Here is a 23,926-nt window from a genome sequence, read left to right as displayed (position 1 = left end):
CTTGTCATAAGACTGTGAAACCAATAGAGGGCGCTGTTCATAACTCAATAGCGCCATCTATTGGTTTTCATAGTCTTATGAGAGCTGAAAAACAAGGCAGATTCTGCTCATTTGCATGTCTTTCCCATATGCCCATGTTTATGAAAATGAGTTTTTACATGACAAAACTGTATAGAAAGGTTATTGAATATTATGTTAGGACAATCTGAAAACTTTTTGTCGCCCTAATGATATTGATCTAGGTGCGCAGGTCTACACAAGCCATCCAACAGATGCAAAATAACTTTGAGGTTTACTGTTTCTCAGACAGATGAGAGCTGGTTTGGAATATCTCATAGTGCACAAGGCTGTTATTGTAAGGTATGCTAGCTGTTATCTGTCTCATGGATAGATGGATGGCTTGCACATTTCTAGCAGTGGGTGCCTGGTTGTCTCCCATGGACTTCCATTATACTTGGGTGCTTGGCCGAGCACACGAATATAGCAATGTGTTTGGGCTGAATACTTTGGTGCTTGCTCATTACTACTAGTTACGTCCCTGACAGTATCATCATGAACTTTTGTTAGTGTTTTTTTTACTTAATTTGTGTTCAAGTTGAGATTGCCACAAGGAAACCATGGACAAGTTGGCATTTTTGGTAGCTTTATCTCTGAGTTCAAGTTGAAACTGTCAACAAACTACCTCTGATGGATCCTGTTATTTAAATAATAGGCCTCTATTCAGAACTGTGATTATAACGGTGTCCTGCTGTGGATGTCTTGGGTTTATGAACGTTTGGGGTTCACTAGGGGGCGCTCTACCAGACACAGCACATGATTGAGAGTGCCTGCTATGGATGAAGTCTAGACCTCCAGAGGCTAAAAACTGGTATAGACCTAAAGATTTCTCACAGCTGAGGGTTTGCTACCATTGCTCTAGTATAGTAGTACTGTTCAATGTAATAAACATGGAGAAAAAGAAGATATGTTTTTTTAGTTTTTAATTTAATTAAAATGTAATCACGGCAAAAAAAAAAAAACAAACAAAAAAACTTCATACTTTGTGTTTCAGTTCATTACCATTTCAAGATTTCTGCTTGAAGTCAGTGAATGGGTACATTCTTGTCTACACTCTGAACAGACCTAAACATTTCTTACAGGGGAGGTTTTGTTACAATGTATATACAGGCTAGACAATCCTCTAGCTCCAGACTGATACATTGTAACAATGATGTGTTCACCTCGCAGAGGATTGTTTAGACTGGATACAATTGTAACAGATGGTGCAGCCTGAGCCTCTGGGCGAAAACAAGAATATTTCAATCTACTGACAGCAAGCGGAGGTGGTGAGAAACTGAAAAACAAAGTATACCAGAAAGTTGCAATGAATAGCGCTAAAAGTTTCTCCAAAGGTCTTGGGCCTGTAACGTTATATGGGTTCAGCTCAGTTACTCTGGGCTCTGGGGATGTTTTACAACCGTCTTCTGTTTCTTTTACTTTATATATATTTTACAGGGTCGATTTTATGTCTTCTGTTTGCAATCACGGCGCGGTGCTTCACTGGTATCAATTATCTGCAAACTTCTAAAAGTAAAAGGAAACAAGTTGGATCGGAGGAAGTAATACCCCCCCCTCCCGCATCAGACACCAACATAAAGAGAATGGAGAAGAGGCGCGCACCTGCCAAACTCTTCCCGTGATTTAGGACGCGGCGGACAGGACGTTTTATGAGCCGGCACTAAGCAGGCGCCTGCTTCCGGAGTCACGTCAATGCAGCGGCAGAGAGGAGTAATGGATGGCTCCTGTGTACCGCGCTTTTATGGAGGATGGTGGACCTCTAACTACTTTAATCAAAAGGACCTGACAATAACTTTGGTCTGCGCCGCGGTTCGGACCGACTTACGCCTGGATTTATGGTCCAAGAAGCCGCTTCTCAAAATAAGTCGTCGATCAACGGTCACAAAAAGCAAAAAAATAAATAAAGAAAAAAACGAGACGTTGCCACTTTGTGTCCGTCTCCCAAGTAATGATCTGATGCAGACACTGATTTACTTTATTAGTCGGGAAAGGCCTTAAAGGGCATTTCCACCAAACGTAAAGTAAAAGTCCCAGGAAATGAAGCTCTTGATTGCTAGAAAATGCGTATCAGCCGTTTCTCAAAGTTATAGCCGTTCCTGGTTGACAAGCAACATGGCCGCCATTATCGGGGTTGTCATGTAGATTTTTGGGAGTCCTACACAACTCACCTGGCTATTGACGAGAGCGCATGGCACCGGGGTCAGGCTGGACCACCAAACGGGTACTAACTATACACAAACATATGAACACACGCATATACACCGCGTACTTACACATCTGCACTACACACACAGCTGTAGCCAAAATCAAGGATTCACATCTATTAGAAGAAAAAAAAAAGGGATACCCTTGAAATTTGGATGCCCTAGGCCGCTGCCCACAGAGCAAATAGGGCTGAGGCTGAAAATGAGAACAAGAAATACCCATGAACACTTGCAGAGAGCAGGACGACTTTAAAGGGTTTCTGTCACTAGAATTTCCACTATTAAACTGGCGGACATTAGCGATGTGCTTATGTCAACTGCACCTGGCTCTGCTATTCTTGTGATTATTCATGCCCCCGTTACTCCAGAATTCTTACTTTTATAATATGCAAAGTAGCCTTTAGGAGAGGGGGGGGGGGGGGGGGTATCGGTCCTGATCCTAGAGGCTCCGTTCTCCCACCTCATTACACGCCCTCCAAGTCTTGATTGACAGGGCCAGGCAGCGTTCGCCTCCTCCTGCCGCCCCTGTGCGCTGGGAAAATCTTGCGCCTTTCAGTATTCGGCACAGGCATGGTGAGGAAGCTGGCAGCCGGCGAGCGTCCTTCCCTCACCATGCCTGCGCCGGATACTGAACGGGTGTCGGCTCTCAGCGGAGTGCCAGCTGGGTCCTGTCCCTCACCGCTCAGCTCCCCGCGCTTCTCCAAGAAGAAGACTTCTCTCCGGTCCACCGTTCAGCCTGCAGACACAGATCGTTCTGCCAGCCTGTGTGGGCGGAGCCTGCAGCCCAGAAATCTGCATAAGCTCCGCCCACACCATACTGCAGTGCGATCTGTGCCTGCAGGGAAGAGAGGTATGTGAGCTTCAGGAACGGGACAAGGTGAGTAGTTACTGTGTCACAGAGGGATTTATTACTATGGAGGGGGCACAGAGGGCATTATTACTGTGAAGGGGGCACAATGGGGATTATTACTATGAAGGGGCACAATAGGGGTTATTACTATGAAGGGGGCACAATGGGCATTATTACTGTGAAGGGGGCACAATGGGGATTATTACTATGAAGGGGCACAATAGGGGTTATTACTATGAAGGGGGCACAATGGGGATTAATACTGTGAAGGGGGCACAATGGGGATTATTACTGTGAAGGGGGCACAATGGGGATTATTACTATGAAGGGGCACAATGGGGATTATTACTATGAAGGGAGCACAATGGGGATTAATACTGTGAAGGGGGAACAAAGAGGGCATTACAACTGTGAAAGGGGCACAGAGAGGGCATAACTACTGTGAGATGGCACAATGTGGGCATAACTACTGTGAGGGGGCACACATCTGTACAAATCTACTGTGAAGGCTGTACAATGAGGGCAATACTACTGTGAGGGGGGTACAATTGTTTTAAAGTATTGGGGGGGGGGGGGGGGCAGAGAAAGGACCCGCCCCAGGTGCCAAACACCCTAGGAACGCCACTGTCCACAGGCGGTGTCAGGCTTCCCTTGCAGTATGAGAAATGGTCACATGGTCCCAAGGTCAGCCTGTGATTGGCTGCAGCGATGTCAATCCGGATGTTGACATTGCTAGAGCTCAGCAGAGCATCTCAGGCCAGGAGAAGAAGGAGCGTGATGCCGATGCCGGGAAGCAGGTACGTCAGTAAGATTTCCTTCACAGGTCTGGCAGAATTTTTGCAGAACCCCTTTAAATATCTGGTGGGTCCAAATGTGACTCCTGAAAGTCCTTGCAGGATTGTGCAGGTGCAGGAGCGGGGAGTCCATTGCCAGGGAAGGCAGGACTCGTTGGTGGTTTATTACTGCCCAGGCCTGCCCTATTGCTGTATATGCAGAGCTCAATTGGTACCATGTTTACAGATCAGGAAGCAGCAATGTGTAAAAAAAACACCAAAAAAACACATAAAAACAATAATAATATAAATAATAAAAAATAGAATAAAAAAAGAACACCACTACTACCCACACAGCATCTATTCTTCTAGTAATTACAAGTTATATCTGCCCTATATAAAAATAAGTGTAACCGGGCTCAGACACAACTGAAATAAAATATTCTAGTTAAACATTGGGCTATTAAAAGAAAGAAAAATATAAGGAAAATAATGTGAAAAGTGCTGATCCACCATGAATGGTCGCCTACTGTCCATCATCTACTGTGGAGTCCATGAAATACAAATACCATCAACATCCCCATAATTTACCTTCACTGCGACCTTCAGGGGCGGCTCATTTGGACCAGACAATACTTGACCTTCATAAACTTCTCCAAATGCGCCGTGACCCAGACCTCTGAAAAAGATACAGGGAAGAAATTATAGTTTTCTAATGAATGGGTTAAATTCTATGACTGTCCGCTATTTATTTATTTTTATACAAACATTAGCTTCAGGCTGTCCCCAATGGGGCTCACAATCTAGGTTCCCAAAAAGTATCCCATATGATGGTATCATTGCCCTGTTAAATCTGTATCTGTACATAAGAGCAGCATTATAGTAGTTATATTCTCGTACATAGGAGGCAGTATTATAGTAGTTATATTCTTGTACATAGGAGGCAGTATTATAGTAGTTATATTCTTGTACATAGGAGCAGTATTATAGTAGTTATATTCTTGTACATAGAAGGGAGTATTATAGTAGTTATATTCTTGTACATAGGAGCAGTATTATAGCAGTTATATTCTTGTACATAGGAGCAATATTATAGTAGTTATATTCTTGTAGATAGGAGGCAGTATTATAGTAGTTATATACTTGTACATAGGAGGCAGTATTATAGTAGTTATATTCTTGTACATAGGAGCAGTATTATAGTAGTTATATTCTTGTACATAGGAGCAGTATTATAGTAGTTATATTCTTGTACATAGGAGCAGTATTATAGTAGTTATATTCTTGTACATAGGAGCAGTATTATAGTAGTTATATTCTTGTACATAGGAGCAGCATTATAGTAGTTATATTCTCGTACATAGGAGGCAGTATTATAGTAGTTATATTCTTGTACATAGGAGCAGTATTATAGTAGTTATATTCTCGTACATAGGAGGCAGTATTATAGTAGTTATATTCTTGTACATAGGAGCAGTATTATAGTAGTTATATTCTTGTACATAGGAGGCAGTATTATAGTAGTTATATTCTTGTACATAGGAGGCAGTATTATAGTAGTTATATTCTTGTACATAGGAGCAGTATTATAGTAGTTATATTCTTGTACATAGGAGCAGTATTATAGTAGTTATATTCTTGTATATAGGAGCAGTATTATAGTAGTTATATTCTTGTACATAGGAGCAGTATTATAGTAGATATATTCTTGTACATAGGAGGCAGTATTATAGTAGTTATATTCTTGTATATAAGAGCAGTATTATAGTAGTTATATTCTTGTACATAGGAGCAGTATTATAGTAGTTATATTCTTGTACATAGGAACAGTATTATAGTAGTTATATTCTTGTACATAGGAGCAGTATTATAGTAGTTATATTCTTGTACATAGGAGCAGTATTATAGTAGTTATATTCTGTACATAGGAGCAGTATTATAGTAGTTATATTCTTGTACATAGGAGCAGTATTATAGTAGTTATATTCTTGTACATAGGAACAGTATTATAGTAGTTATATTCTTGTACATAGGAGCAGTATTATAGTAGTTATATTCTTGTACATAGGAGCAGTATTATAGTAGTTATATTCTTGTACATAGGAGCAGTATTATAGTAGTTATATTCTTGTACATAGGAGGCAGTATTATAGTAGTTATATTCTTGTACATACGAGCAGTATTATAGTAGTTACATTCTTGTACATAGGAGCAGTATTATAGTAGTTATATTCTTAACCATATTTCTTTTTATTGAGGTAAGAAAACAAGGCCACATGCCTACACATGACAACTGTTTCATAACATTAAGAGTCACAATAGTTATCCAGCGTACAAGTCATGTGTAAACAATACCAGCTATTATCATTTTCATCAGAAACATACATCAAAAGAAACAAAAAGAAGGGAAAAGGGGGTAGGGAGGAGAAGTGAGGGGAACCTGCTCTATCATGTGAAATTCCTGTGTGATTTCCACGGGGACCATATCTTTAGGAAGCAGTGACGTGAGTTTGTTTCCCAATGCGCCAGTTCCTCAAAGCGGTAGATTTGATCTGCCTTGTCCGTCCACATATCGAGATTTGGAGGGGAATCGGTTTTCCACAAAAAGGGAACTAGTAGTCTAGCAGCTGTGATCAGCATTGTAGGGAGATTATTTTTAGCAGGGGTTATCGTGCTATTAGGACACCACAGTAAGATAAGTTTAGCATCTAGTATGACTTTAGTTTTGCAAACGCTATTGATCATTGATTCTATCAGTTTCCAAAACGGCTGGATCTTATGGCAGAACCACCAGATATGTGATAATGAACCAGTTTCTATGCCACATCTCCAACACACCTCGGGTACCTCAGGGTTAAGTTTGTGCAAGAATTCAGGAGTTTTATACCATCTACTTAGTAGCTTAAAAGAATTCTCCTGAACTCTCACACAACGACCAAAGCCATGAGAATGAGCCAGAACAAAGGCTCTCTCTGGTTCCGTCAAGGTCACAGAAAGCTCTCGCTCCCATGAAGTCAAATACCCAAGCTCTGGTGGTAAGAAGGAAAGCATTTCTTTATACATCTGGGATAATGGCCTAGGAGGAGGCTTAGGGGCCAAGACTTTCTTCTCAAGCCAAGAGGGGGAACTATTACTAACAAAGGTTCCAACGCATAACTTGGTATCTCTCTTAAAATCTGCCAAATGGAAAAAGGGGGCTGTCTTGATTTCGGGGCGATCCAATATTAAATCCCACTGCAAACTACCGTCTGGGAGAAGGACATCCCACAGGAACAGGCCAGCGAGCCTAGACCAAATCCCAGAGGGGCTTGACACAGAAGGATGGATATAGCTCTGTAACAATTTAAGAGGCATACAGGGATTGGGAAAACTAAACTGCTGGGATTTGACCATTTTAGACCATTCTACTAGCATTCCCTTCCAAACCGGGGATGAGGCGTAATGGTTAGCTGAAAAGGGCCTAACACCCCATAGAGTGAGCTGATCTTGGTTGGTGAGTAGTACAGATTCAAGCCGTGAGCAAAGGGAGTTAGATTTACATGTTAGGGTAGATACACATCTACATAACTGAACAGCAGTGTAATATGACTTTACATCAGGCATCCCAAAGCCTCCAAACTTCTTATCTCTTGTAAGGACAGTATAGGCAATGCGTGGAGACTTACCATTCCAGAGAAAGCGCGTGAACACTCGGCGGACCTCTGAAAAGTATGAGTTTGGCAACCATATAGGTATGGCTTGTAGCAAATAAAGAAATTTGGGGAGAATGAACGTTTTCAGATAGTTTTTCCTCCCTATCCATGAAACAAAAGGGAGTTTCAAATTTTGTAAGTGGGTGCGAACCTCTTGCAGGAGTGGAGCATAGTTAAGGGAGGCTAGGTCCTGAATATTGGCCGAAACATGCGTTCCTAAAAATGTAATGTCTCTGGAGGCCCAGGCAAATGGGGTGGTGCGTTTTAGACTGTTGACTACAGATTGGTGGCAAGAAATATTAAGTGCCATGGATTTCCCATAATTTATTTTAAAATTGGATACAAATCCAAAGTCCTCAAAAGTATTCAACAACTTGGGCAAGGCCTCTGCAGGGTTGGAGGTCATGACTAAAAGGTCATCCGCGAATGCTGCAGTAACATGGGTTTGTGAGCCAATCTGAAGGCCTCTAATAACAGGGTCTGATCTAATTTTACACAGAAGGGTTTCCATGACCAGTACAAATAGTGCCGGGGAGAGGGGGCACCCCTGTCTTGTCCCGTTGGTGATGCGAAATGGTGGGGATAATGCTCCATTGACTTTGACCATGGCAGAGGGGGCCGAGTAAAGGGTGTTGACAGCACTGATAAACTGGTCCGGGAGGCCAAACTTCGACAGGGTCCGCGACATGAAGAGCCAGCTGACCCTGTCGAAGGCTTTTTCCGCATCTGTACTCACTAGGACTAAAGGCCTAGAAGAATTCTTAGCCCAATTCACCAGATGTAGAAGCCGTACCGTGTTCTCCGACCCCTGTCTGCCATGGACAAAACCTACTTGTTCCTCATGTACAATGTCGGGAAGAACATCCTGAAGCCTGGTAGCCAGAATTTTCGCCCACCACTTCACATCATTATTAAGTAAAGATATTGGCCTATAGTTACTGCAGCATGTTGGATCTTTGTTTTCCTTATGGAGGACAGTAATGTGCGCCAATAAGGAATGAGGAGCTAGAGAACCCCCTGTCAGAAGGTAGTTGCACAAGTTCCTGAAGTGTGGGATTAACACATCCTGAAAGGATTTATAGTATGCAATGGAAAATCCATCAGGGCCGGGGCTTTTGCCCGATGGGATAGACATAAGGACCTTGCGAACCTCTGAATCGGAAATAGGCTTAGTCAGGAGGGTAATTTTTGATGGGGAAACAGAGGGAAGGTCTAGAGACTGCAGGAATTTATCAGTGGCCTCAGATAGATCTCCAGGGGTAGTCCCATTAGGGGGTGGCAAATTATATAAGGCCTCATAGAAAGTACAAAATGCCTTAGCGACGTCTGGGGTAGACTTATGTACTTTGCCCTTGGAGTCCTTAATAGAGGAAACAAAGGAGTCAGAGAACTGCTTCTTGGCAATTGCCGACATCAGTCTGTTTCCTCTATCCCCATGAGCATAGGCCTTAAATCGGGAACGAAGTACCAACTTTGCTGAGGTGACATTCAATAGATTTTTTAGTTTTGTTCTGGCTTCAGTTAGTTCTGCTAGGGTGCTTATAGCCCGAGATTCCTTATGGGAGGATTCTAAACGGGTTATGTTCGCCAATAAGGCGTCCAGGGCTAGTGTCCTTTGTTTTTTCACAAAAGCTCCCAAAGCTATAAGTTCCCCCCTTAGGACCACCTTATGAGATTCCCATAGTATAGAAGGAGAAGGAGGTGAATCTGGGGTGTCATTAAGTGTGAAAAATTCAGATATTGAGGCCTTAAGTTTGTCCGCGTGTCTAGGGTCTAGAATCAGGGTATCATTGAGACGCCACAAGCGCTCCTTTCTCTGCGGGCCAGACAGGGAAAAATTTACAATGACAGGGACATGGTCGGACAATGTTATATTACCTATCCGGGCTCCAGAGACATTACGCATATGTGAACTGGACAGAAAAATGTAATCCAATCTGTGGAAAGATAGTTTGGCATGTGAGTAAAAAGTATAATCTCGGCCATTGGGGTTTAGGGCCCGCCAGATATCTAATACTTTAAGTTTCCTCAGGGAAATTTTTAATCTTTTCAAAAGCTTGTAAGAAACAGAAGGTCTGCCCACCGAGGTGTCCACCGCTGGCTCCAGGGCAACATTAAAGTCGCCCCCCAGTACTAATAAGCCCTCTGAGAAGGAGGATAACGCAGCAAGGGTCTGAACGAGCCATGGCACTTGACCTTTATTGGGAGCGTACAAGTTAGCAAAGGTCACTAGAGATTCACCCAGTAAACCCTTTATAAAAATGTACCTACCCTCTGGATCTGCTGAGATAGCTGAGTGTTTAAAGGGGAGGCATTTATGCACAGCTATACTAACCCCTCTACTGGCGGAGTCGTGAGTACTGTGAAACCACTGGACAAATTTCTTAGGGGGAAGCCTAGGAATCTTGCCCGTTCTGAAATGGGTCTCTTGCAAAAAGGCCACAGAGACCTTATCTTTCAGAAGGAGAGATAGTGTTTGAGACCTTTTACATGGCTCGTTCAGCCCGTGCGCGTTTAGTGAGGCGACTACTATAGAGGACATTACTGCGTACATTCAGGTGAGCAAATGCATAATACATCCATGGAAGTATGGAAGAGCACACAGATGATATGAGCAGGAGAAGGGAAAGAAGGTAAGGGAAGTGTAAAGGAACAAAAAATTAACAAGAGAACATTAAACATGTCAAGTTGACAAATAAGTGACTCAGACAAGACACCTGTCCGAGGAAGGTTGGTACTCTACCTATCACCAGCCAAGACAGGATTGGACTGGCGAGGGGGCAAGTAAAGCACCTGTGGTCTGAACAAAAGAGACCAAAAACGAAAGATGTGTCCAGCATCTTAATCCGTCCGGACATCACCCTGCAATGAGGAACAGAATGCGCTATCCTAGAGGTAGCGTCCCGCGGCAGCAATAATACGGTACAGAACCGTTTAAACATAGCATTAGGCCAAAATAAAAGGTAGGCCACAAAAATAAACACTAAAAATGTAAAAAACACTGAAAATGTAGAAAGGCCAAGTCCGCCTTTAGTAACCCGTATAACATGGAGGTGAACAACAGTCATCTCCTAATCTGGAGAGATAAAGATATCAGCAAGGTATGCTTACAAGCACCTCTAATCAGGTGGGATCTCTGTCCATCCTGCTTCGTCCCGAACGATCCGACTTGCCTGTGGACGTCGTCTGCCATGTGGTTACACGAGGTGGTATGGGAAGGGCGCCATCTTGGTCAGCCGGTAACCATGAGGGGATTTCCATTGGAGGAACGTCCAGGGACCGCCAGACAGATTCTAGGTCAGCAGGAGAGCGTACGGTGAGTAGCTTGCCATTTCTGGAGATCGCCAACCCAAAGGGGTATAGCCAGCGGAATGGGGTCGAGGTTTTCCTCAGGATATCCAGGAGAGGCCTGAGGAGGCGCCGCTTGGCCAGTGTGGATGGCGCGATGTCTTGGAACATTTGGATCGGGGTATTTTCGTACTCCAGTACCTCCATTTCTCTTTGGCTTTTCAGGATGGCTGCGGTATCAACGTAGCTCAATAAGCCACATATTACATCGCGTGGCGGATCTTGCGGTTTAGGCCTAGGGCGCAGCGCCCTGTGTATGCGTTCCACCACGATTCCCGCCGCTCTGTCAGGATCCAGCAGCTTAGAGAACAATTCCCGTGCCACTGTCGGTAAGGCCTCCGCTGCAAATGACTCAGGTAGGCCGCGGATGCGGATATTGCGCCGGCGGCTGCGGTTTTCTTGGTCTTCCAATTTCAGGAAGGCATCGTTTAGCAAGGCCTTGTGAGACGCCAGCACCTCCGACGCTTTACTCTCATATGTCATGATGGCCTCCTGAGTGGCTTCTAACGCCACCACTCTCTGCCCCAGATGCTTCATGTCATCCTTGATATCAGACAGGTCTTGTTTCAGGGGCGAGAGGGCAGATTCAAGGACCCGGCGCAGGGTTCGCTCTGAGAGAGGTGGGTCTCTGGGCCTCTTATCCGAGACATCGGAGCCACTGCCTGCATCTGATAATTCCCCTGCGTCAGAGTCTTGTGCAGCAGACGTCGCCATATTGGAGCCTTTCTGCGCCGTGAACCTTGACGTTTTCCGGAGAAACTTCTCCATCTCTGGCTGTTTGGAGCGCAGTGGGGTGGACTCTGAGCTTCCTCTGTTCTTTTCTCTGCCAGGTTTCCCCATAATCAGGCAAATTATAAGCTTATATAGGGCAAATGAGCCGGAATGCTGGAGGAGCTCAAGCTCGTGCGGCCATTCAGCAGCGTGGCTCGGCTCCGCCCCCCTATAGTAGTTATATTCTTGTGCATAGGAGCAGTATTATAGTAGTTATATTCTTGTACATAGGAGGCAGTATTATAGTAGTTATATTCTTGTACATAGGAGGCAGTATTATAGTAGTTATATTCTTGTACATAGGAGCAGTATTATAGTAGTTATATTCTTGTACATAGGAGCAGTATTATAGTAGTTATATACTTGTACATAGGAGCAGTATTATAGTAGTTATATTCTTGTACATAGGGGCAGTATTATAGTAGTTATAGTCTTGTACATAGGAGCAGTATTATAGTAGTTATATTCTTGTACATAGGAGCAGTATTATAGTAGTTATATTCTTATACATAGGAGCAGTATTATAGTAGTTATATTCTTGTACATAGGAGCAGTATTATAGTAGTTATATTCTTGTACATAGGAGCAGTATTATAGTAGTTATATTCTTGTACATAGGAGCAGTATTATAGTAGTTATATTCTTGTACATAGGAGCAGTATTATAGTAGTTATATTCTTGTACATAGGAGCAGTATTATAGTAGTTATATTCTTGTACATAGGAGCAGTATTATAGTAGTTATATTCTTGTACATAGGAGCAGTATTATAGTAGTTATATTCTTGTACATAGGAGCAGTATTATAGTAACAATACTCTTGTACACAGGGACAGTATACCTCATACATGAGCTGTGTGCTAAGTGGCATGATGGGCATTGATTTTGGTAGCACTTTAAAATGCACTGATTGGCTTCTGTGTAGACATCAGTGTAAAATGTATAGACTCGGTTCATCCTGATCTTCCTGGTTTAAAAATCCCATTACACTAATGGAAGGATGGAGACAACATCACCCTACAAGATCATATGGATTTTGATGTCCATGTGTCTTCTCCTCTCCATGTCATGCATTGGATCTGTCCATCTCCCGTCCACTTGAATTCTGGCAGATCTCACCGGCAGCAGTGACGTTATAATCATCTCTGGACCTGTCATTTGCCCCTGGAAGATTTCTTAAGTAATTCACAGAAATTGGGAACATCTGACATTGACTATAAATACGCCACCAGGAAGGAGTATTGTCCGCTGTGATGGGGTCCGTGCCGTCTCCTTCCATGTAAAGGTGAGTGACAGGTTTTCGACGTTGCCTGTAACATATTTATCATTAAAACTTGAAGGAAGTTCTCCTCGGCTCAGCATTTCATCTGTCTTGTCGTTCTCCAACCTTTTTGACAAATTGGTTGTGACTCCGGTACAAGGTCTTCCTCTGGCAGGCCATCAATTTAATGATAAGAGAAGGTGAAGTCACAGCAGATATTTCCCTCTTTCTATCACAAATGGGAGAATTATAGTTAATTTTCAGCTCCTGAATGCAATCAGCTTTGGCCTTGGCCGTCCAAGAGATCGTGGGAGTAAATGCAAGTAAAGTGTAGATGTAGTGAGTTTTTTCCGGACCTCTTGTTTTTTTGCCAATGACGGTGATATCCATTTAAAGGGCGGTATACACTCTTCTTTATTATGGGTCCGGTGCAATCGTCTTGCAAGGCAGATCTGGTTTTCATAGTGTTTTTTCTGTTTATAGTGTCCAGGAATTCAAGATATCCATGTAAAGATAGAGCTTATATATTCTATCCACAGGAACCACTGTCTGGGTGTGGCCATGGGTCTGCTGCTTCCTGTGTCAGTTTTTTTTTTCAATTCAACTTTATCAAAAACACAACAATGTCAGAAACAGATATCCAGACTGAATAGAGGGGCAGAGAAGAACAGTAAATCTGGCATCTGATGGTCCAGAACGAGGGCAAACATTTTTTGAACTGATCTTCATATGTTTTGACTTTTATCTGTCCAATGACATGGGCCAGTAATTATAAGCGAATGCATTATACACCCTATCAGGTCTGGCTTGGTTGAACCCAAGGTGGAGCTTAAAGGGGTTTTCTCTTTTGTGTCAATGATTCCACCCCTAAAACAGAATGGTATGGTCCAGGAGACTTGCTCAGTTCATCTTCATTGGACTTCTGGAGTGCCTCCGGATTATGGTCACCTACCACCAGCCCTTCAGTGATAGATTTAAAGCAGAGTCTTATGCTATGAGTCTTATGCTATGTCCACCCATCTCCTTGTTTAGTGATTACCACTTACATCGATATATTGATGGAATCACATGCGGAGGCTCTAACTGGAGAATCCCTTTAAATGACTACCTGGCCTGTTACATTGTATCGATATTTAAAGTAAAATTCTTTTTTTACTCAGCCCCCTTTTTCTTCTGATTATCTCTCCCATCATGCCTTGCAGCGTATAGTCCAATGCATTATATATATATGTATGCAATATACTTACCTTATCAGGGAGATGTTCTTCCTGGGCACCTCCTTCAGGTCTCCTATGGATGTGACCTTGCCAGCGAAGCAATAGTTGGGGTTGTAGTCCGTCATGATGGTGGACGTCCGGACTTTGCTGAGCTTGTAGTCTGGGCTTTGTAGCTCCATCTGTATGGCCTGGAGCTCTTGGTGCTTCCTCCGATAAACTGGAGACAAAGGACAGGGAAATGAGAGACAGAGATACAAAAATGTAATGTGCAGAAAAGATGTGTACAGATGTATCTACTGCTCTACAGAAGTGTATCTAAGCCTGTGATACTGTCTGCTGAGCTGTGTGTCTAATCATATCCTGTGTGATACTTCTGGGGGTCTGCGGATTGCTCGATGATAAGGGTCTTCGTCCAATAATTTGCTGGTTACTCACCAATCATTATCCCGGAGAAGGCCAGAATGAGGGCGGCCACCAGCCCCGATGTCACAATGGATAAGACCAAGGACAGAGGGAGATGCGTCTCCTGCGCCGGCTGGATCTGATCGTCTGTAACATAAAAATATTATTTCCGGAGGTTTATTTCCTCATATACAGATAATAACCCGGGTAACATACGTGGAGCAGAAGCAATATAATGAACTCCACGAGAACGAGCGGGTGCTTCACCGAGGAGCCAAACCTTGTGCTGACAAAACCACATGACCTAATGTGTGTCCGAGTCACTCTGCTGGTAGGATTATGTTACTATGATTATGGTATTATGTTACTCTGCTGGTAGGATTATGTTACTATGATTATGGTATTATGTTACTCTGCTGGTATGATTATGTTACTATGTTACTCTGCTGGTAGGATTATGTTACCATGTTACTCTGCTGGTATGATTATGTTACTATGTTACTCTGCTGGTATGATTATGTTACTATGTTACTATGCTGGTATGAATGTTACTATGATTATGGTATTATGTTACTATGCTGGTATGATTATGGTATTAGGTTACTATGCTGGTATGATTATGGTATTATGTTACTCTGCTGGTATGATTATGTTACTATGTTACTATGCTGGTATGATTATGTTGCTATGTTACTATGCTGGTATGATTATGTTACTATGTTATCATGCTGGTATGATTATGTTGCTATGTTACTATGCTGGTATGATTATATTACTATGTTACTATGCTGGTATGATTATGTTACTATGATTATGGTATTATGTTACTATGCTGGTATGATTATGGTATTATGTTACTATGCTGGTATGATTATGTTACTATGTTACTCTGCTGGTATGATTATGTTACTATGCTGGTATGATTATGTTACTATGCTACTATGCTAGTATGATTATGTTACTATGATTATGGTATTATGTTACTATGCTGGTATGATTATGGTATTATGTTACTATGCTGGTATATTTATGTTATGTTATTATGCTGATATGATTATGTTACTATGTTGGTATGATTATGTTACTATGTTACTATGTTGGTATGATTATGTTACTATGTTACTCTGCTGGTATGATTATGTTACCATGTTACTCTGCTGGTATGATTATGTTACTATGTTACTCTGCTGGTATGATTATGTTACTATGTTACTCTGCTGGTATGATTATGTTACTATGTTACTATGCTGGTATGATTATGTTACTATGTTACTATGCTGGTATGATTATGTTACTATGTTACTATGCTGGTAGGATTATGTTACTATGTTACTATGCTGGTAGGAGTATGTTACTATGCTGTTATGATTATGTTACTATGTTACTATGCTGGTATGATTATGTTACTATGATTATGGTATTATGTTACTATGCTGGTATGATTATGTTACTATGATTATGGTATTATGTTACTATGCTGGTATGATTATGTTACTATGTTACTATGCTGGTATGATTATGTTACTATGATTATGGTATTATGTTACTATGCTGGTATGATTATGTTACTATGATTATGGTATTATGTTACTATGCTGGTATGATTATGTTACTATGTTACTATGCTGGTATGATTATGTTACTATGTTGGTATGATTATGTTACTATGATTATGGTATTATGTTACTATGCTGGTATGATTATGTTACTATGTTACTATGCTGGTATGATTATGTTACTATGTTACTATGCTGGTATGATTATGTTACTATGATTATGGTATTATGTTACTATTCTGGTATGATTATGTTACTATGTTACTATGCTGGTATGATTATGTTATTATGTTACTATGCTGGTATGATTATGTTACTATGTTACTATGCTGGTATGATTATGGTATTATGTTACTATGCTGGTATGATTATGTTACTATGTTGGTATGATTATGTTACTATGATTATGGTATTATGTTACTATGCTGGTATGATTATGTTACTATGTTACTATGCTGGTATGATTATGTTACTATGATTATGGTATTATGTTACTATGCTGGTATGATTATGTTACTATGATTATGGTATTATGTTACTATGCTGGTATGATTATGTTACTATGTTACTATGCTGGTATGATTATGTTACTATGTTGGTATGATTATGTTACTATGATTATGGTATTATGTTACTATGCTGGTATGATTATGTTACTATGCTGGTATGATTATGTTACTATGTTACTATGCTGGTATGATTATGTTACTATGATTATGGTATTATGTTACTATTCTGGTATGATTATGTTACTATGTTACTATGCTGGTATCATTATGTTACTATGTTACTATGCTGGTATGATTATGGTATTATGTTACTATTCTGGTATGATTATGTTACTATGTTACTATGCTGGTATGATTATGGTATTATGTTACTATGCTGGTATGATTATGTTACTATGTTACTATGCTGGTATGATTATGTTACTATGTTACTATGCTGGTATGATTATGTTACTATGATTATGGTATTATGTTACTATTCTGGTATGATTATGTTACTATGTCACTATGCTGGTATGATTATGCTATTATGTTACTATGCTGGTATGATTATGTTATTATGTTACTATGCTGGTATGATTATGTTACTATGTTACTATGCTGGTATGATTATGTTACTATGATTATGGTATTATGTTACTATGCTGGTATGATTATGTTACTATGTTACTATGCTGGTATGATTATGTTACTATGATTATGGTATTATGTTACTATGTTACTATTCTGGTATGATTATGTTACTATGTTACTATGCTGGTATGATTATGTTACTATGTTACTATGCTGGTATGATTATGTTACTATGATTATGGTATTATGTTACTATGCTGGTATGATTATGTTACTATGATTATGGTATTATGTTACTATGCTGGTATGATTATGTCACTATGTTACTATGCTGGTATGATTATGTTACTATGATTATGGTATTATGTTACTATGTTACTATTCTGGTATGATTATGTTATTATGTTACTATGTTACTATTCTGGTATGATTATGTTATTATGTTACTATGCTGGTATGATTATGTTACTATGTTACTATGCTGGTATGATTATGTTACTATGTTACTATGCTGGTATGATTATGTTACTATGTTACTATGCTGGTATGATTATGTTACTATGATTATGGTATTATGTTACTATGCTGGTATGATTATGTTACTATGTTACTATGCTGGTATGATTATGTTACTATGATTATGGTATTATGTTACTATGCTGGTATGATTATGTTACTATGTTACTATGCTGGTATGATTATGTTACTATGATTATGGTATTATGTTACTATGTTACTATTCTGGTATGATTATGTTACTATGTTACTATGCTGGTATGATTATGTTACTATGTTACTATGCTGGTATGATTATGTTACTATGATTATGGTATTATGTTACTATGCTGGTATGATTATGTTACTATGATTATGGTATTATGTTACTATGCTGGTATGATTATGTCACTATGTTACTATGCTGGTATGATTATGTTACTATGATTATGGTATTATGTTACTATGTTACTATTCTGGTATGATTATGTTATTATGTTACTATGTTACTATTCTGGTATGATTATGTTATTATGTTACTATGCTGGTATGATTATGTTACTATGTTACTATGCTGGTATGATTATGTTACTATGTTACTATGCTGGTATGATTATGTTACTATGTTACTATGCTGGTATGATTATGTTACTATGATTATGGTATTATGTTACTATGCTGGTATAGAAACATAGAAACATAGAATGTGTCGGCAGATAAGAACCATTTGGCCCATCTAGTCTGCCCAATATACTAAATACTATGGATAGCCCCCGGCCCTATCTTATATGAAGGATGGCCTTATGCCTATCCCATGCATGCTTAAACTCCTTCACTGTATTTGCAGCTACCACTTCTGCAGGAAGGCTATTCCATGCATCCACTACTCTCTCAGTAATGTAATACTTCCTGATATTACTGTTAAACCTTTGCCTCTCTAATTTAAAACTGTGTCCTCTTGTGGTATGATTATGTTACTATGATTATGGTATTATGTTACTATGCTGGTATGATTATGTTACTATGTTACTATGCTGGTATGATTATGTTACTATGTTACTATGCTGGTAGGATTATGTTACTATGTTACTATGCTGGTATGATTATGTTACTATGCTGGTATGATTATGTTACTATGTTACTATGCTGGTATGATTATGTTACTATGATTATGGTATTATGTTACTATGCTGGTATGATTATGTTACTATGTTACTATGCTGGTATGATTATGTTACTATGTTGGTACTTATAGTTGCAAGTTGTCTGTGTGATTATGATTCCATAATTTCATCATTTTCAGTTGGAGTATAGCATACATCTCAATGTCGCTCACAATGTTTCTGCCAGTCTATAAAGGGTACATTGCTGCCAGTGGTGCTGTAGTATTTGATTGACACTACTGGGAAGGTATTTTGTGTTGCACTGTAGTATCTGATTGGCGCTGCCACAGTGGTATGCTGTGCTGCACTGTGATATTTGGTGCTGCCGGGGAGGTATTTTCCCTTCCTCTGGATCAACTTGCAGGATACCAGGCTGAACAGGATGGACGGAGGGCTTTTATCAGCCTTATATACTATGTTACTATGTTACTGTGATGTTTGCTTGGTGCTGAGGATCAGTTATCTTGTGCTGCACTATGACATTTGCTTGGTGCTGCGGGGGAGGTATCTTGTGCTGCATGGTGGTTTTTTTTGGGCGCCGCTGGAGAGATGTTTTGCATATGTGGTTACATACCGATAATGCAAACGCTTGTGCCCGTTCAGAACGGATCTGTTTGCATTATTCTTTTTTAAAAAAAGTCTAAGTCAAAACGGATCCGTCCTGACTTACATTGAAAGTCAATGGGGAACGGATCAGTTTTCAATTGCACCATATTGTGTCAGTGAAAACGGATCCGTCCCCATTGACTTACATTATAAGTCAGGACGGATCCGCTTGGCTCCGCATCGCCAGACGGACACCAAAACGCTGCAAGCAGTGTTTTGGTGTCCGCATCCAGAGCGGAATGGAGGCGGAACGGAGCCAAACTGATGCATTCTGAGCGGATCCTTATCCTTTCAGAATGCATTGGGGCTGTACTGATCCATTTTAAACCGTTTGTGAGATCCCTAAAAAATGGATCTCACAAACGGAATTCAAAACGCCAGTGTGAAAGTAGCCTAAGTAAAGCAGAACCTGCTGGAGTGTGGTTTGTGTGACACAAGTTTTTTAGTTATGGGGAGGGGGTGCAATGAGATTTCTGTTCCAGTGCTGCCTTTCAACCCCATTCTGACCCCGCATGGAAGGATCACTATGGAGTCAAAAAGAGTATTTTTGTTTGTTCTTCCATAGTTTGTTTACTAGGGAAGAAAATCTCTGGTGACCAAAGCGCCCCTTCCACGTCACTGGCAGAACAGGGTTAAACAAATGTGTTCTGCAAACAGCTCCTTATATCTAATCTTCCAGTAACCCCATGATTGTGACACATGATGACTCTTCACCTAAACTATAATGATGTTGATATACACTAATTACAAAAACTTAGGGATATTTGGCTTGTGGGTGAAATTTCAGGATGAACCTAAAATGCCCTCTAACCTTTACAGGTGAACGTAATGTGACCTTCACTAGACTTCTGAATGCACATGTCCAACTGTTCCGTGTTTCAGTACTTTTTGCACAACTTGCTGTTCTCTAACGAGGAGCTTAACGGCAAAATTCACAACAGGTGTTTGATCCATGAATCGCCCAATACGTTTCCTGGTTCAATTAGAATTGGTATTTAAACATTCCTCCTCCTCATCATGCTGTTCACATTTTCACCTGTTCACCTAACAATTGATGAACAGTACCTCACCATTGCGAGGCTTCATGCAGGAAGTTCTCAGACGGAAGTGGCCCCTGAAGTTAGAAAGTCACAGAGTGTCATCAGCAGGTTGTGTCAGAGATACAGAGACTGGAAGAGTCACAGAAAGGCAGAGAAGTGGACGTCCTTTGGCCACATTCTACACTGATGACCGCTTCATTGTGAACAATGCCCTGTGGAACCAGATGATGAATGCCACACAACTCCAGGCACATTTAAGGGAGGTAAGAGGCACCCAAGCGTCACGTCAGACCATTCAAAACGGTTTATATCAGCGTGGTCTGCGTGCTAGACGACCTGCAAGGATACCTCACCGCACCACCAGGCAAAGGCTTCATCGTCTTGCATGGGCCAGGGAGCATCTACGCTGGATGAGGGATCAGTGGACTCAGTGCTGTTCAGTGAAGGAGAGCGCTATGCATCAGCCACAGTGGTCACCAGACGAGCCTTTGGTGGTGGCGATGTTACAGTGTGGGCAGGTGGGTCTAGTCAATACAGAACTGCCGTACACTGTGTGAATGGTCCTGTGACAAGCCAAGAATAACATCAGTGATCCAGTCATTGTGCCTCTGCATCAACAACACAGGCCTAATGTCATCTTCATGGAGGACAATGCACCAGCTCATCCATGTGGCATCATTAGGGAACGGCTGCTGGAGACTGGAGGACCTCAAATGGAGTGGCCTGCACTTTCTCCAGACATGAATCCCTCTGAAAACCTATGGGATCAGCTGAGTCGCCGTGTAGAGGCTCGTAACTCTGTACCCCAGAACCTCAATGACCTGAGGGCCGCCCTTCAGGAAGAGTGGGACGCCATGCCTCAGCAGACAATAAGTGGACTTGTGAACAGCAGGAGACGTCGTTGTCAAGCTGTAATTGATGCTCAAGGCCACAGGACAAGTTCCTGAGACACTGACATTTTGTGGCGGTATACCCAGCACTGGTGTCGGCTTGTGTGTCAATAAATTGTTTGAGATGAGGACATCACCATTGCAGCTTCTACTTAAATGCCCGACTTTCATGATATAATATCACAGGAGCCGGAACTTTCTATGTTTTCCAAAAATTTCACTCCCTAACTTTTTGCGAGTAGTGTATTATAACATTATTGTCAGGATAGTTACCGATACAGGACACCCCGTCGTCGGCCAGCACCCGTCCCAGCTCGCAGTGGCACGTCAGCTCCTCCGAGTCCGAGTCCAGGTAACATTCATCCATTTCGCAGTGGCTGCAGTTCAGGTTCAGTTTTATCTCCACTTCTCCATGGCTTTCAGTCACTAGAATATAAAACAGGACGCGGCTCAGGGTTGTGACGTTACCTGCAGCTCCCCTGCTCTCGAGTCCCCCTGACAACTCTTCCTGTCAGAGGCACAGCTCTGACGCTGGGAAATTCTGTGGCTCCAGATCACCACCACCAATCCGCACATACTAGGCAGCTTGCATGTATTTGTACCGCAATATTTATCCCGCCCCCTCCCCCCATGTTACCCTGAAAATTACATAATCGTTACCTTTAAGGGGTGGGGTATACAAAACTCCCAGAAGGCTGATGTAGGACACCCCATCCCAGCCGTCCGCATCGGGGCTGTTGTCTTCTGCCGCATTACCTCCTGCCAGGAAAAGGTCGGACAATTTCAGAACACATCAATTTAACCCCTTAAAGACCAAGCAAATTTCGGACGCATCATTTTAGTTCTTTTTCCTTTGAGCTGTATAAAGTTTTTTTTTTATTTAGTGAGTTGTAGTTTTTATTGCTAGCATTTTAGGGTAGAATAATTTTTTATTCCAGTTTTTTGAGAGGTGCAGTGATCCAAAAACAAGCTTTTTTTTCTTTATTTTTTTTTTAATGACAAATTAGAAGTTTTTTTTTCAATTTTTAAATATTTGTATTTTTTATATTTTCCAAAAACTTAAAGAAAGAGATAGTCACATCCCCTCCCCCCTTCTGTCTATCTCGCCATATGCCATGGTCGCTCTCCACCACAGCATCTCTGTGGTTAAACGGCTGACATTAGGGTCTAAAAGAAATAGTTTGCTACATTGTATCCAATGTATCTAATCACTAACTACATCAGCAACAAAAACCTCTCATTGGTCCTGGACTCCAGGCTGATACATTATGGTGTCAACCGCCCCTTACACGTGAACCATATGGTCCGGATCTTTTGTCTGCGATGGCGTTCAGTGGTTCCGTTTTTTTTCATGTGGATGCTATCAATTATACCCTGAAGAACAACAACCTACATCTTTGCAGATTTTTTATTTCTGTGCAGAAATTGACCTGCCGTACGGATTTCAAATGTAATAGTATGTCAAATATGTTTGGGATTTTAGCTGCGGATTTCACCCTTTTCAATGGAAGAACTGCGACAAAACTGTATCGAATCCACGCCAAAAAATGGTGTTAGACATTACGGATTTTGGTGGGGATATGCTGCAGAAAAGTACATAAATCCGTGCAGAAATTTGTGCAGATCTTATGTGCATTCACCCACATTCAGGTTAGAAGCAAATCAACAGAATTTTGCATGCAGCTCTTGGTGTGATTAGAGTATAAAGCATAAAGTCAAGTACAATGTGCATTCAGCCTAGTTACATAATGTGGCACAGGGTCAAAAAAATAAAAATAAAAAAAAACCTTCATTGAGTTGTCTGCAGATTTGTCTCTTTTTGCATCACCTCAGTGCAGTGTCTGCGCCGCGATACCTGAGAGCTAAAAATGCTCCGAAAATTCCCAAGTGTGCAAATAAATCACCAAATAATGCAGAAAAAGACAGAATAATGTTCTATAATACATTACTGGAAATAGACTCCACAGGATTTTACACTGGTAATAAAGAAAAGTCATTTATCTCATCTGCTCCAAAACAAGTCACCTTCATGTTCTACAACTTCTACCAACTTCCCATATAAATCACACAATACAATACAGTGCTAAACTTATACCAGCTGTACATGTACAATTATATACAGGAGATGCCCAGGTTATACCAGCATGGTCCATATCACTATATACAGAAGATGTATAACTTATACCAGCTGTACATATATAATTATATACAGAAGATACCCAGGTTATACCAGCATGGTCCATATCACTATATACAGGAAGATGTATAACTTATACCAGCTGTACATATATAATTATATACAGGAGATGCCCAGGTTATACCAGCATGGTCCATATCACTATATACAGGAAGATGTATAACTTATACCAGCTGTACATATATAATTATATACAGGAGATGCCCAGGTTATACCAGCATGCTCCATATCACTATATACAAGAAGATGTATAACTTATACCAGCTGTACATATACAATTATATACAGGAGATGCCCAGGTTATACCAGCATGGTCCATATCAC

At 41.0% G+C, this 23,926-nt stretch overlaps 1 protein-coding gene across 1 annotated transcript in view; it reads right to left on the bottom strand.

The window, feature by feature from the left end:
• ALK (ALK receptor tyrosine kinase) overlaps positions 1-23,926 on the bottom strand; it is a 140,456-nt gene that overhangs the window by 44,914 nt on the left and 71,616 nt on the right. Inside the window, exons 14-18 of the mRNA XM_040430232.1 lie at positions 22,066-22,164; positions 21,679-21,831; positions 14,607-14,720; positions 14,202-14,388; positions 4,476-4,563 (exon numbers count right to left, since the gene is read on the bottom strand). Coding sequence (XP_040286166.1) covers positions 4,476-4,563; positions 14,202-14,388; positions 14,607-14,720; positions 21,679-21,831; positions 22,066-22,164 — 641 coding nt within the window. The remainder of the gene's footprint in view (positions 1-4,475; positions 4,564-14,201; positions 14,389-14,606; positions 14,721-21,678; positions 21,832-22,065; positions 22,165-23,926) is intronic.

Source organism: Bufo bufo, chromosome 4 (assembly GCF_905171765.1).
Source record: "Bufo bufo chromosome 4, aBufBuf1.1, whole genome shotgun sequence".
In the NCBI taxonomy this organism is placed as follows: domain Eukaryota; kingdom Metazoa; phylum Chordata; class Amphibia; order Anura; family Bufonidae; genus Bufo; species Bufo bufo.
The sequence above is the reverse complement of the archived record's forward strand: the minus strand, read 5'-3'. Positions and strand labels throughout refer to the sequence as shown.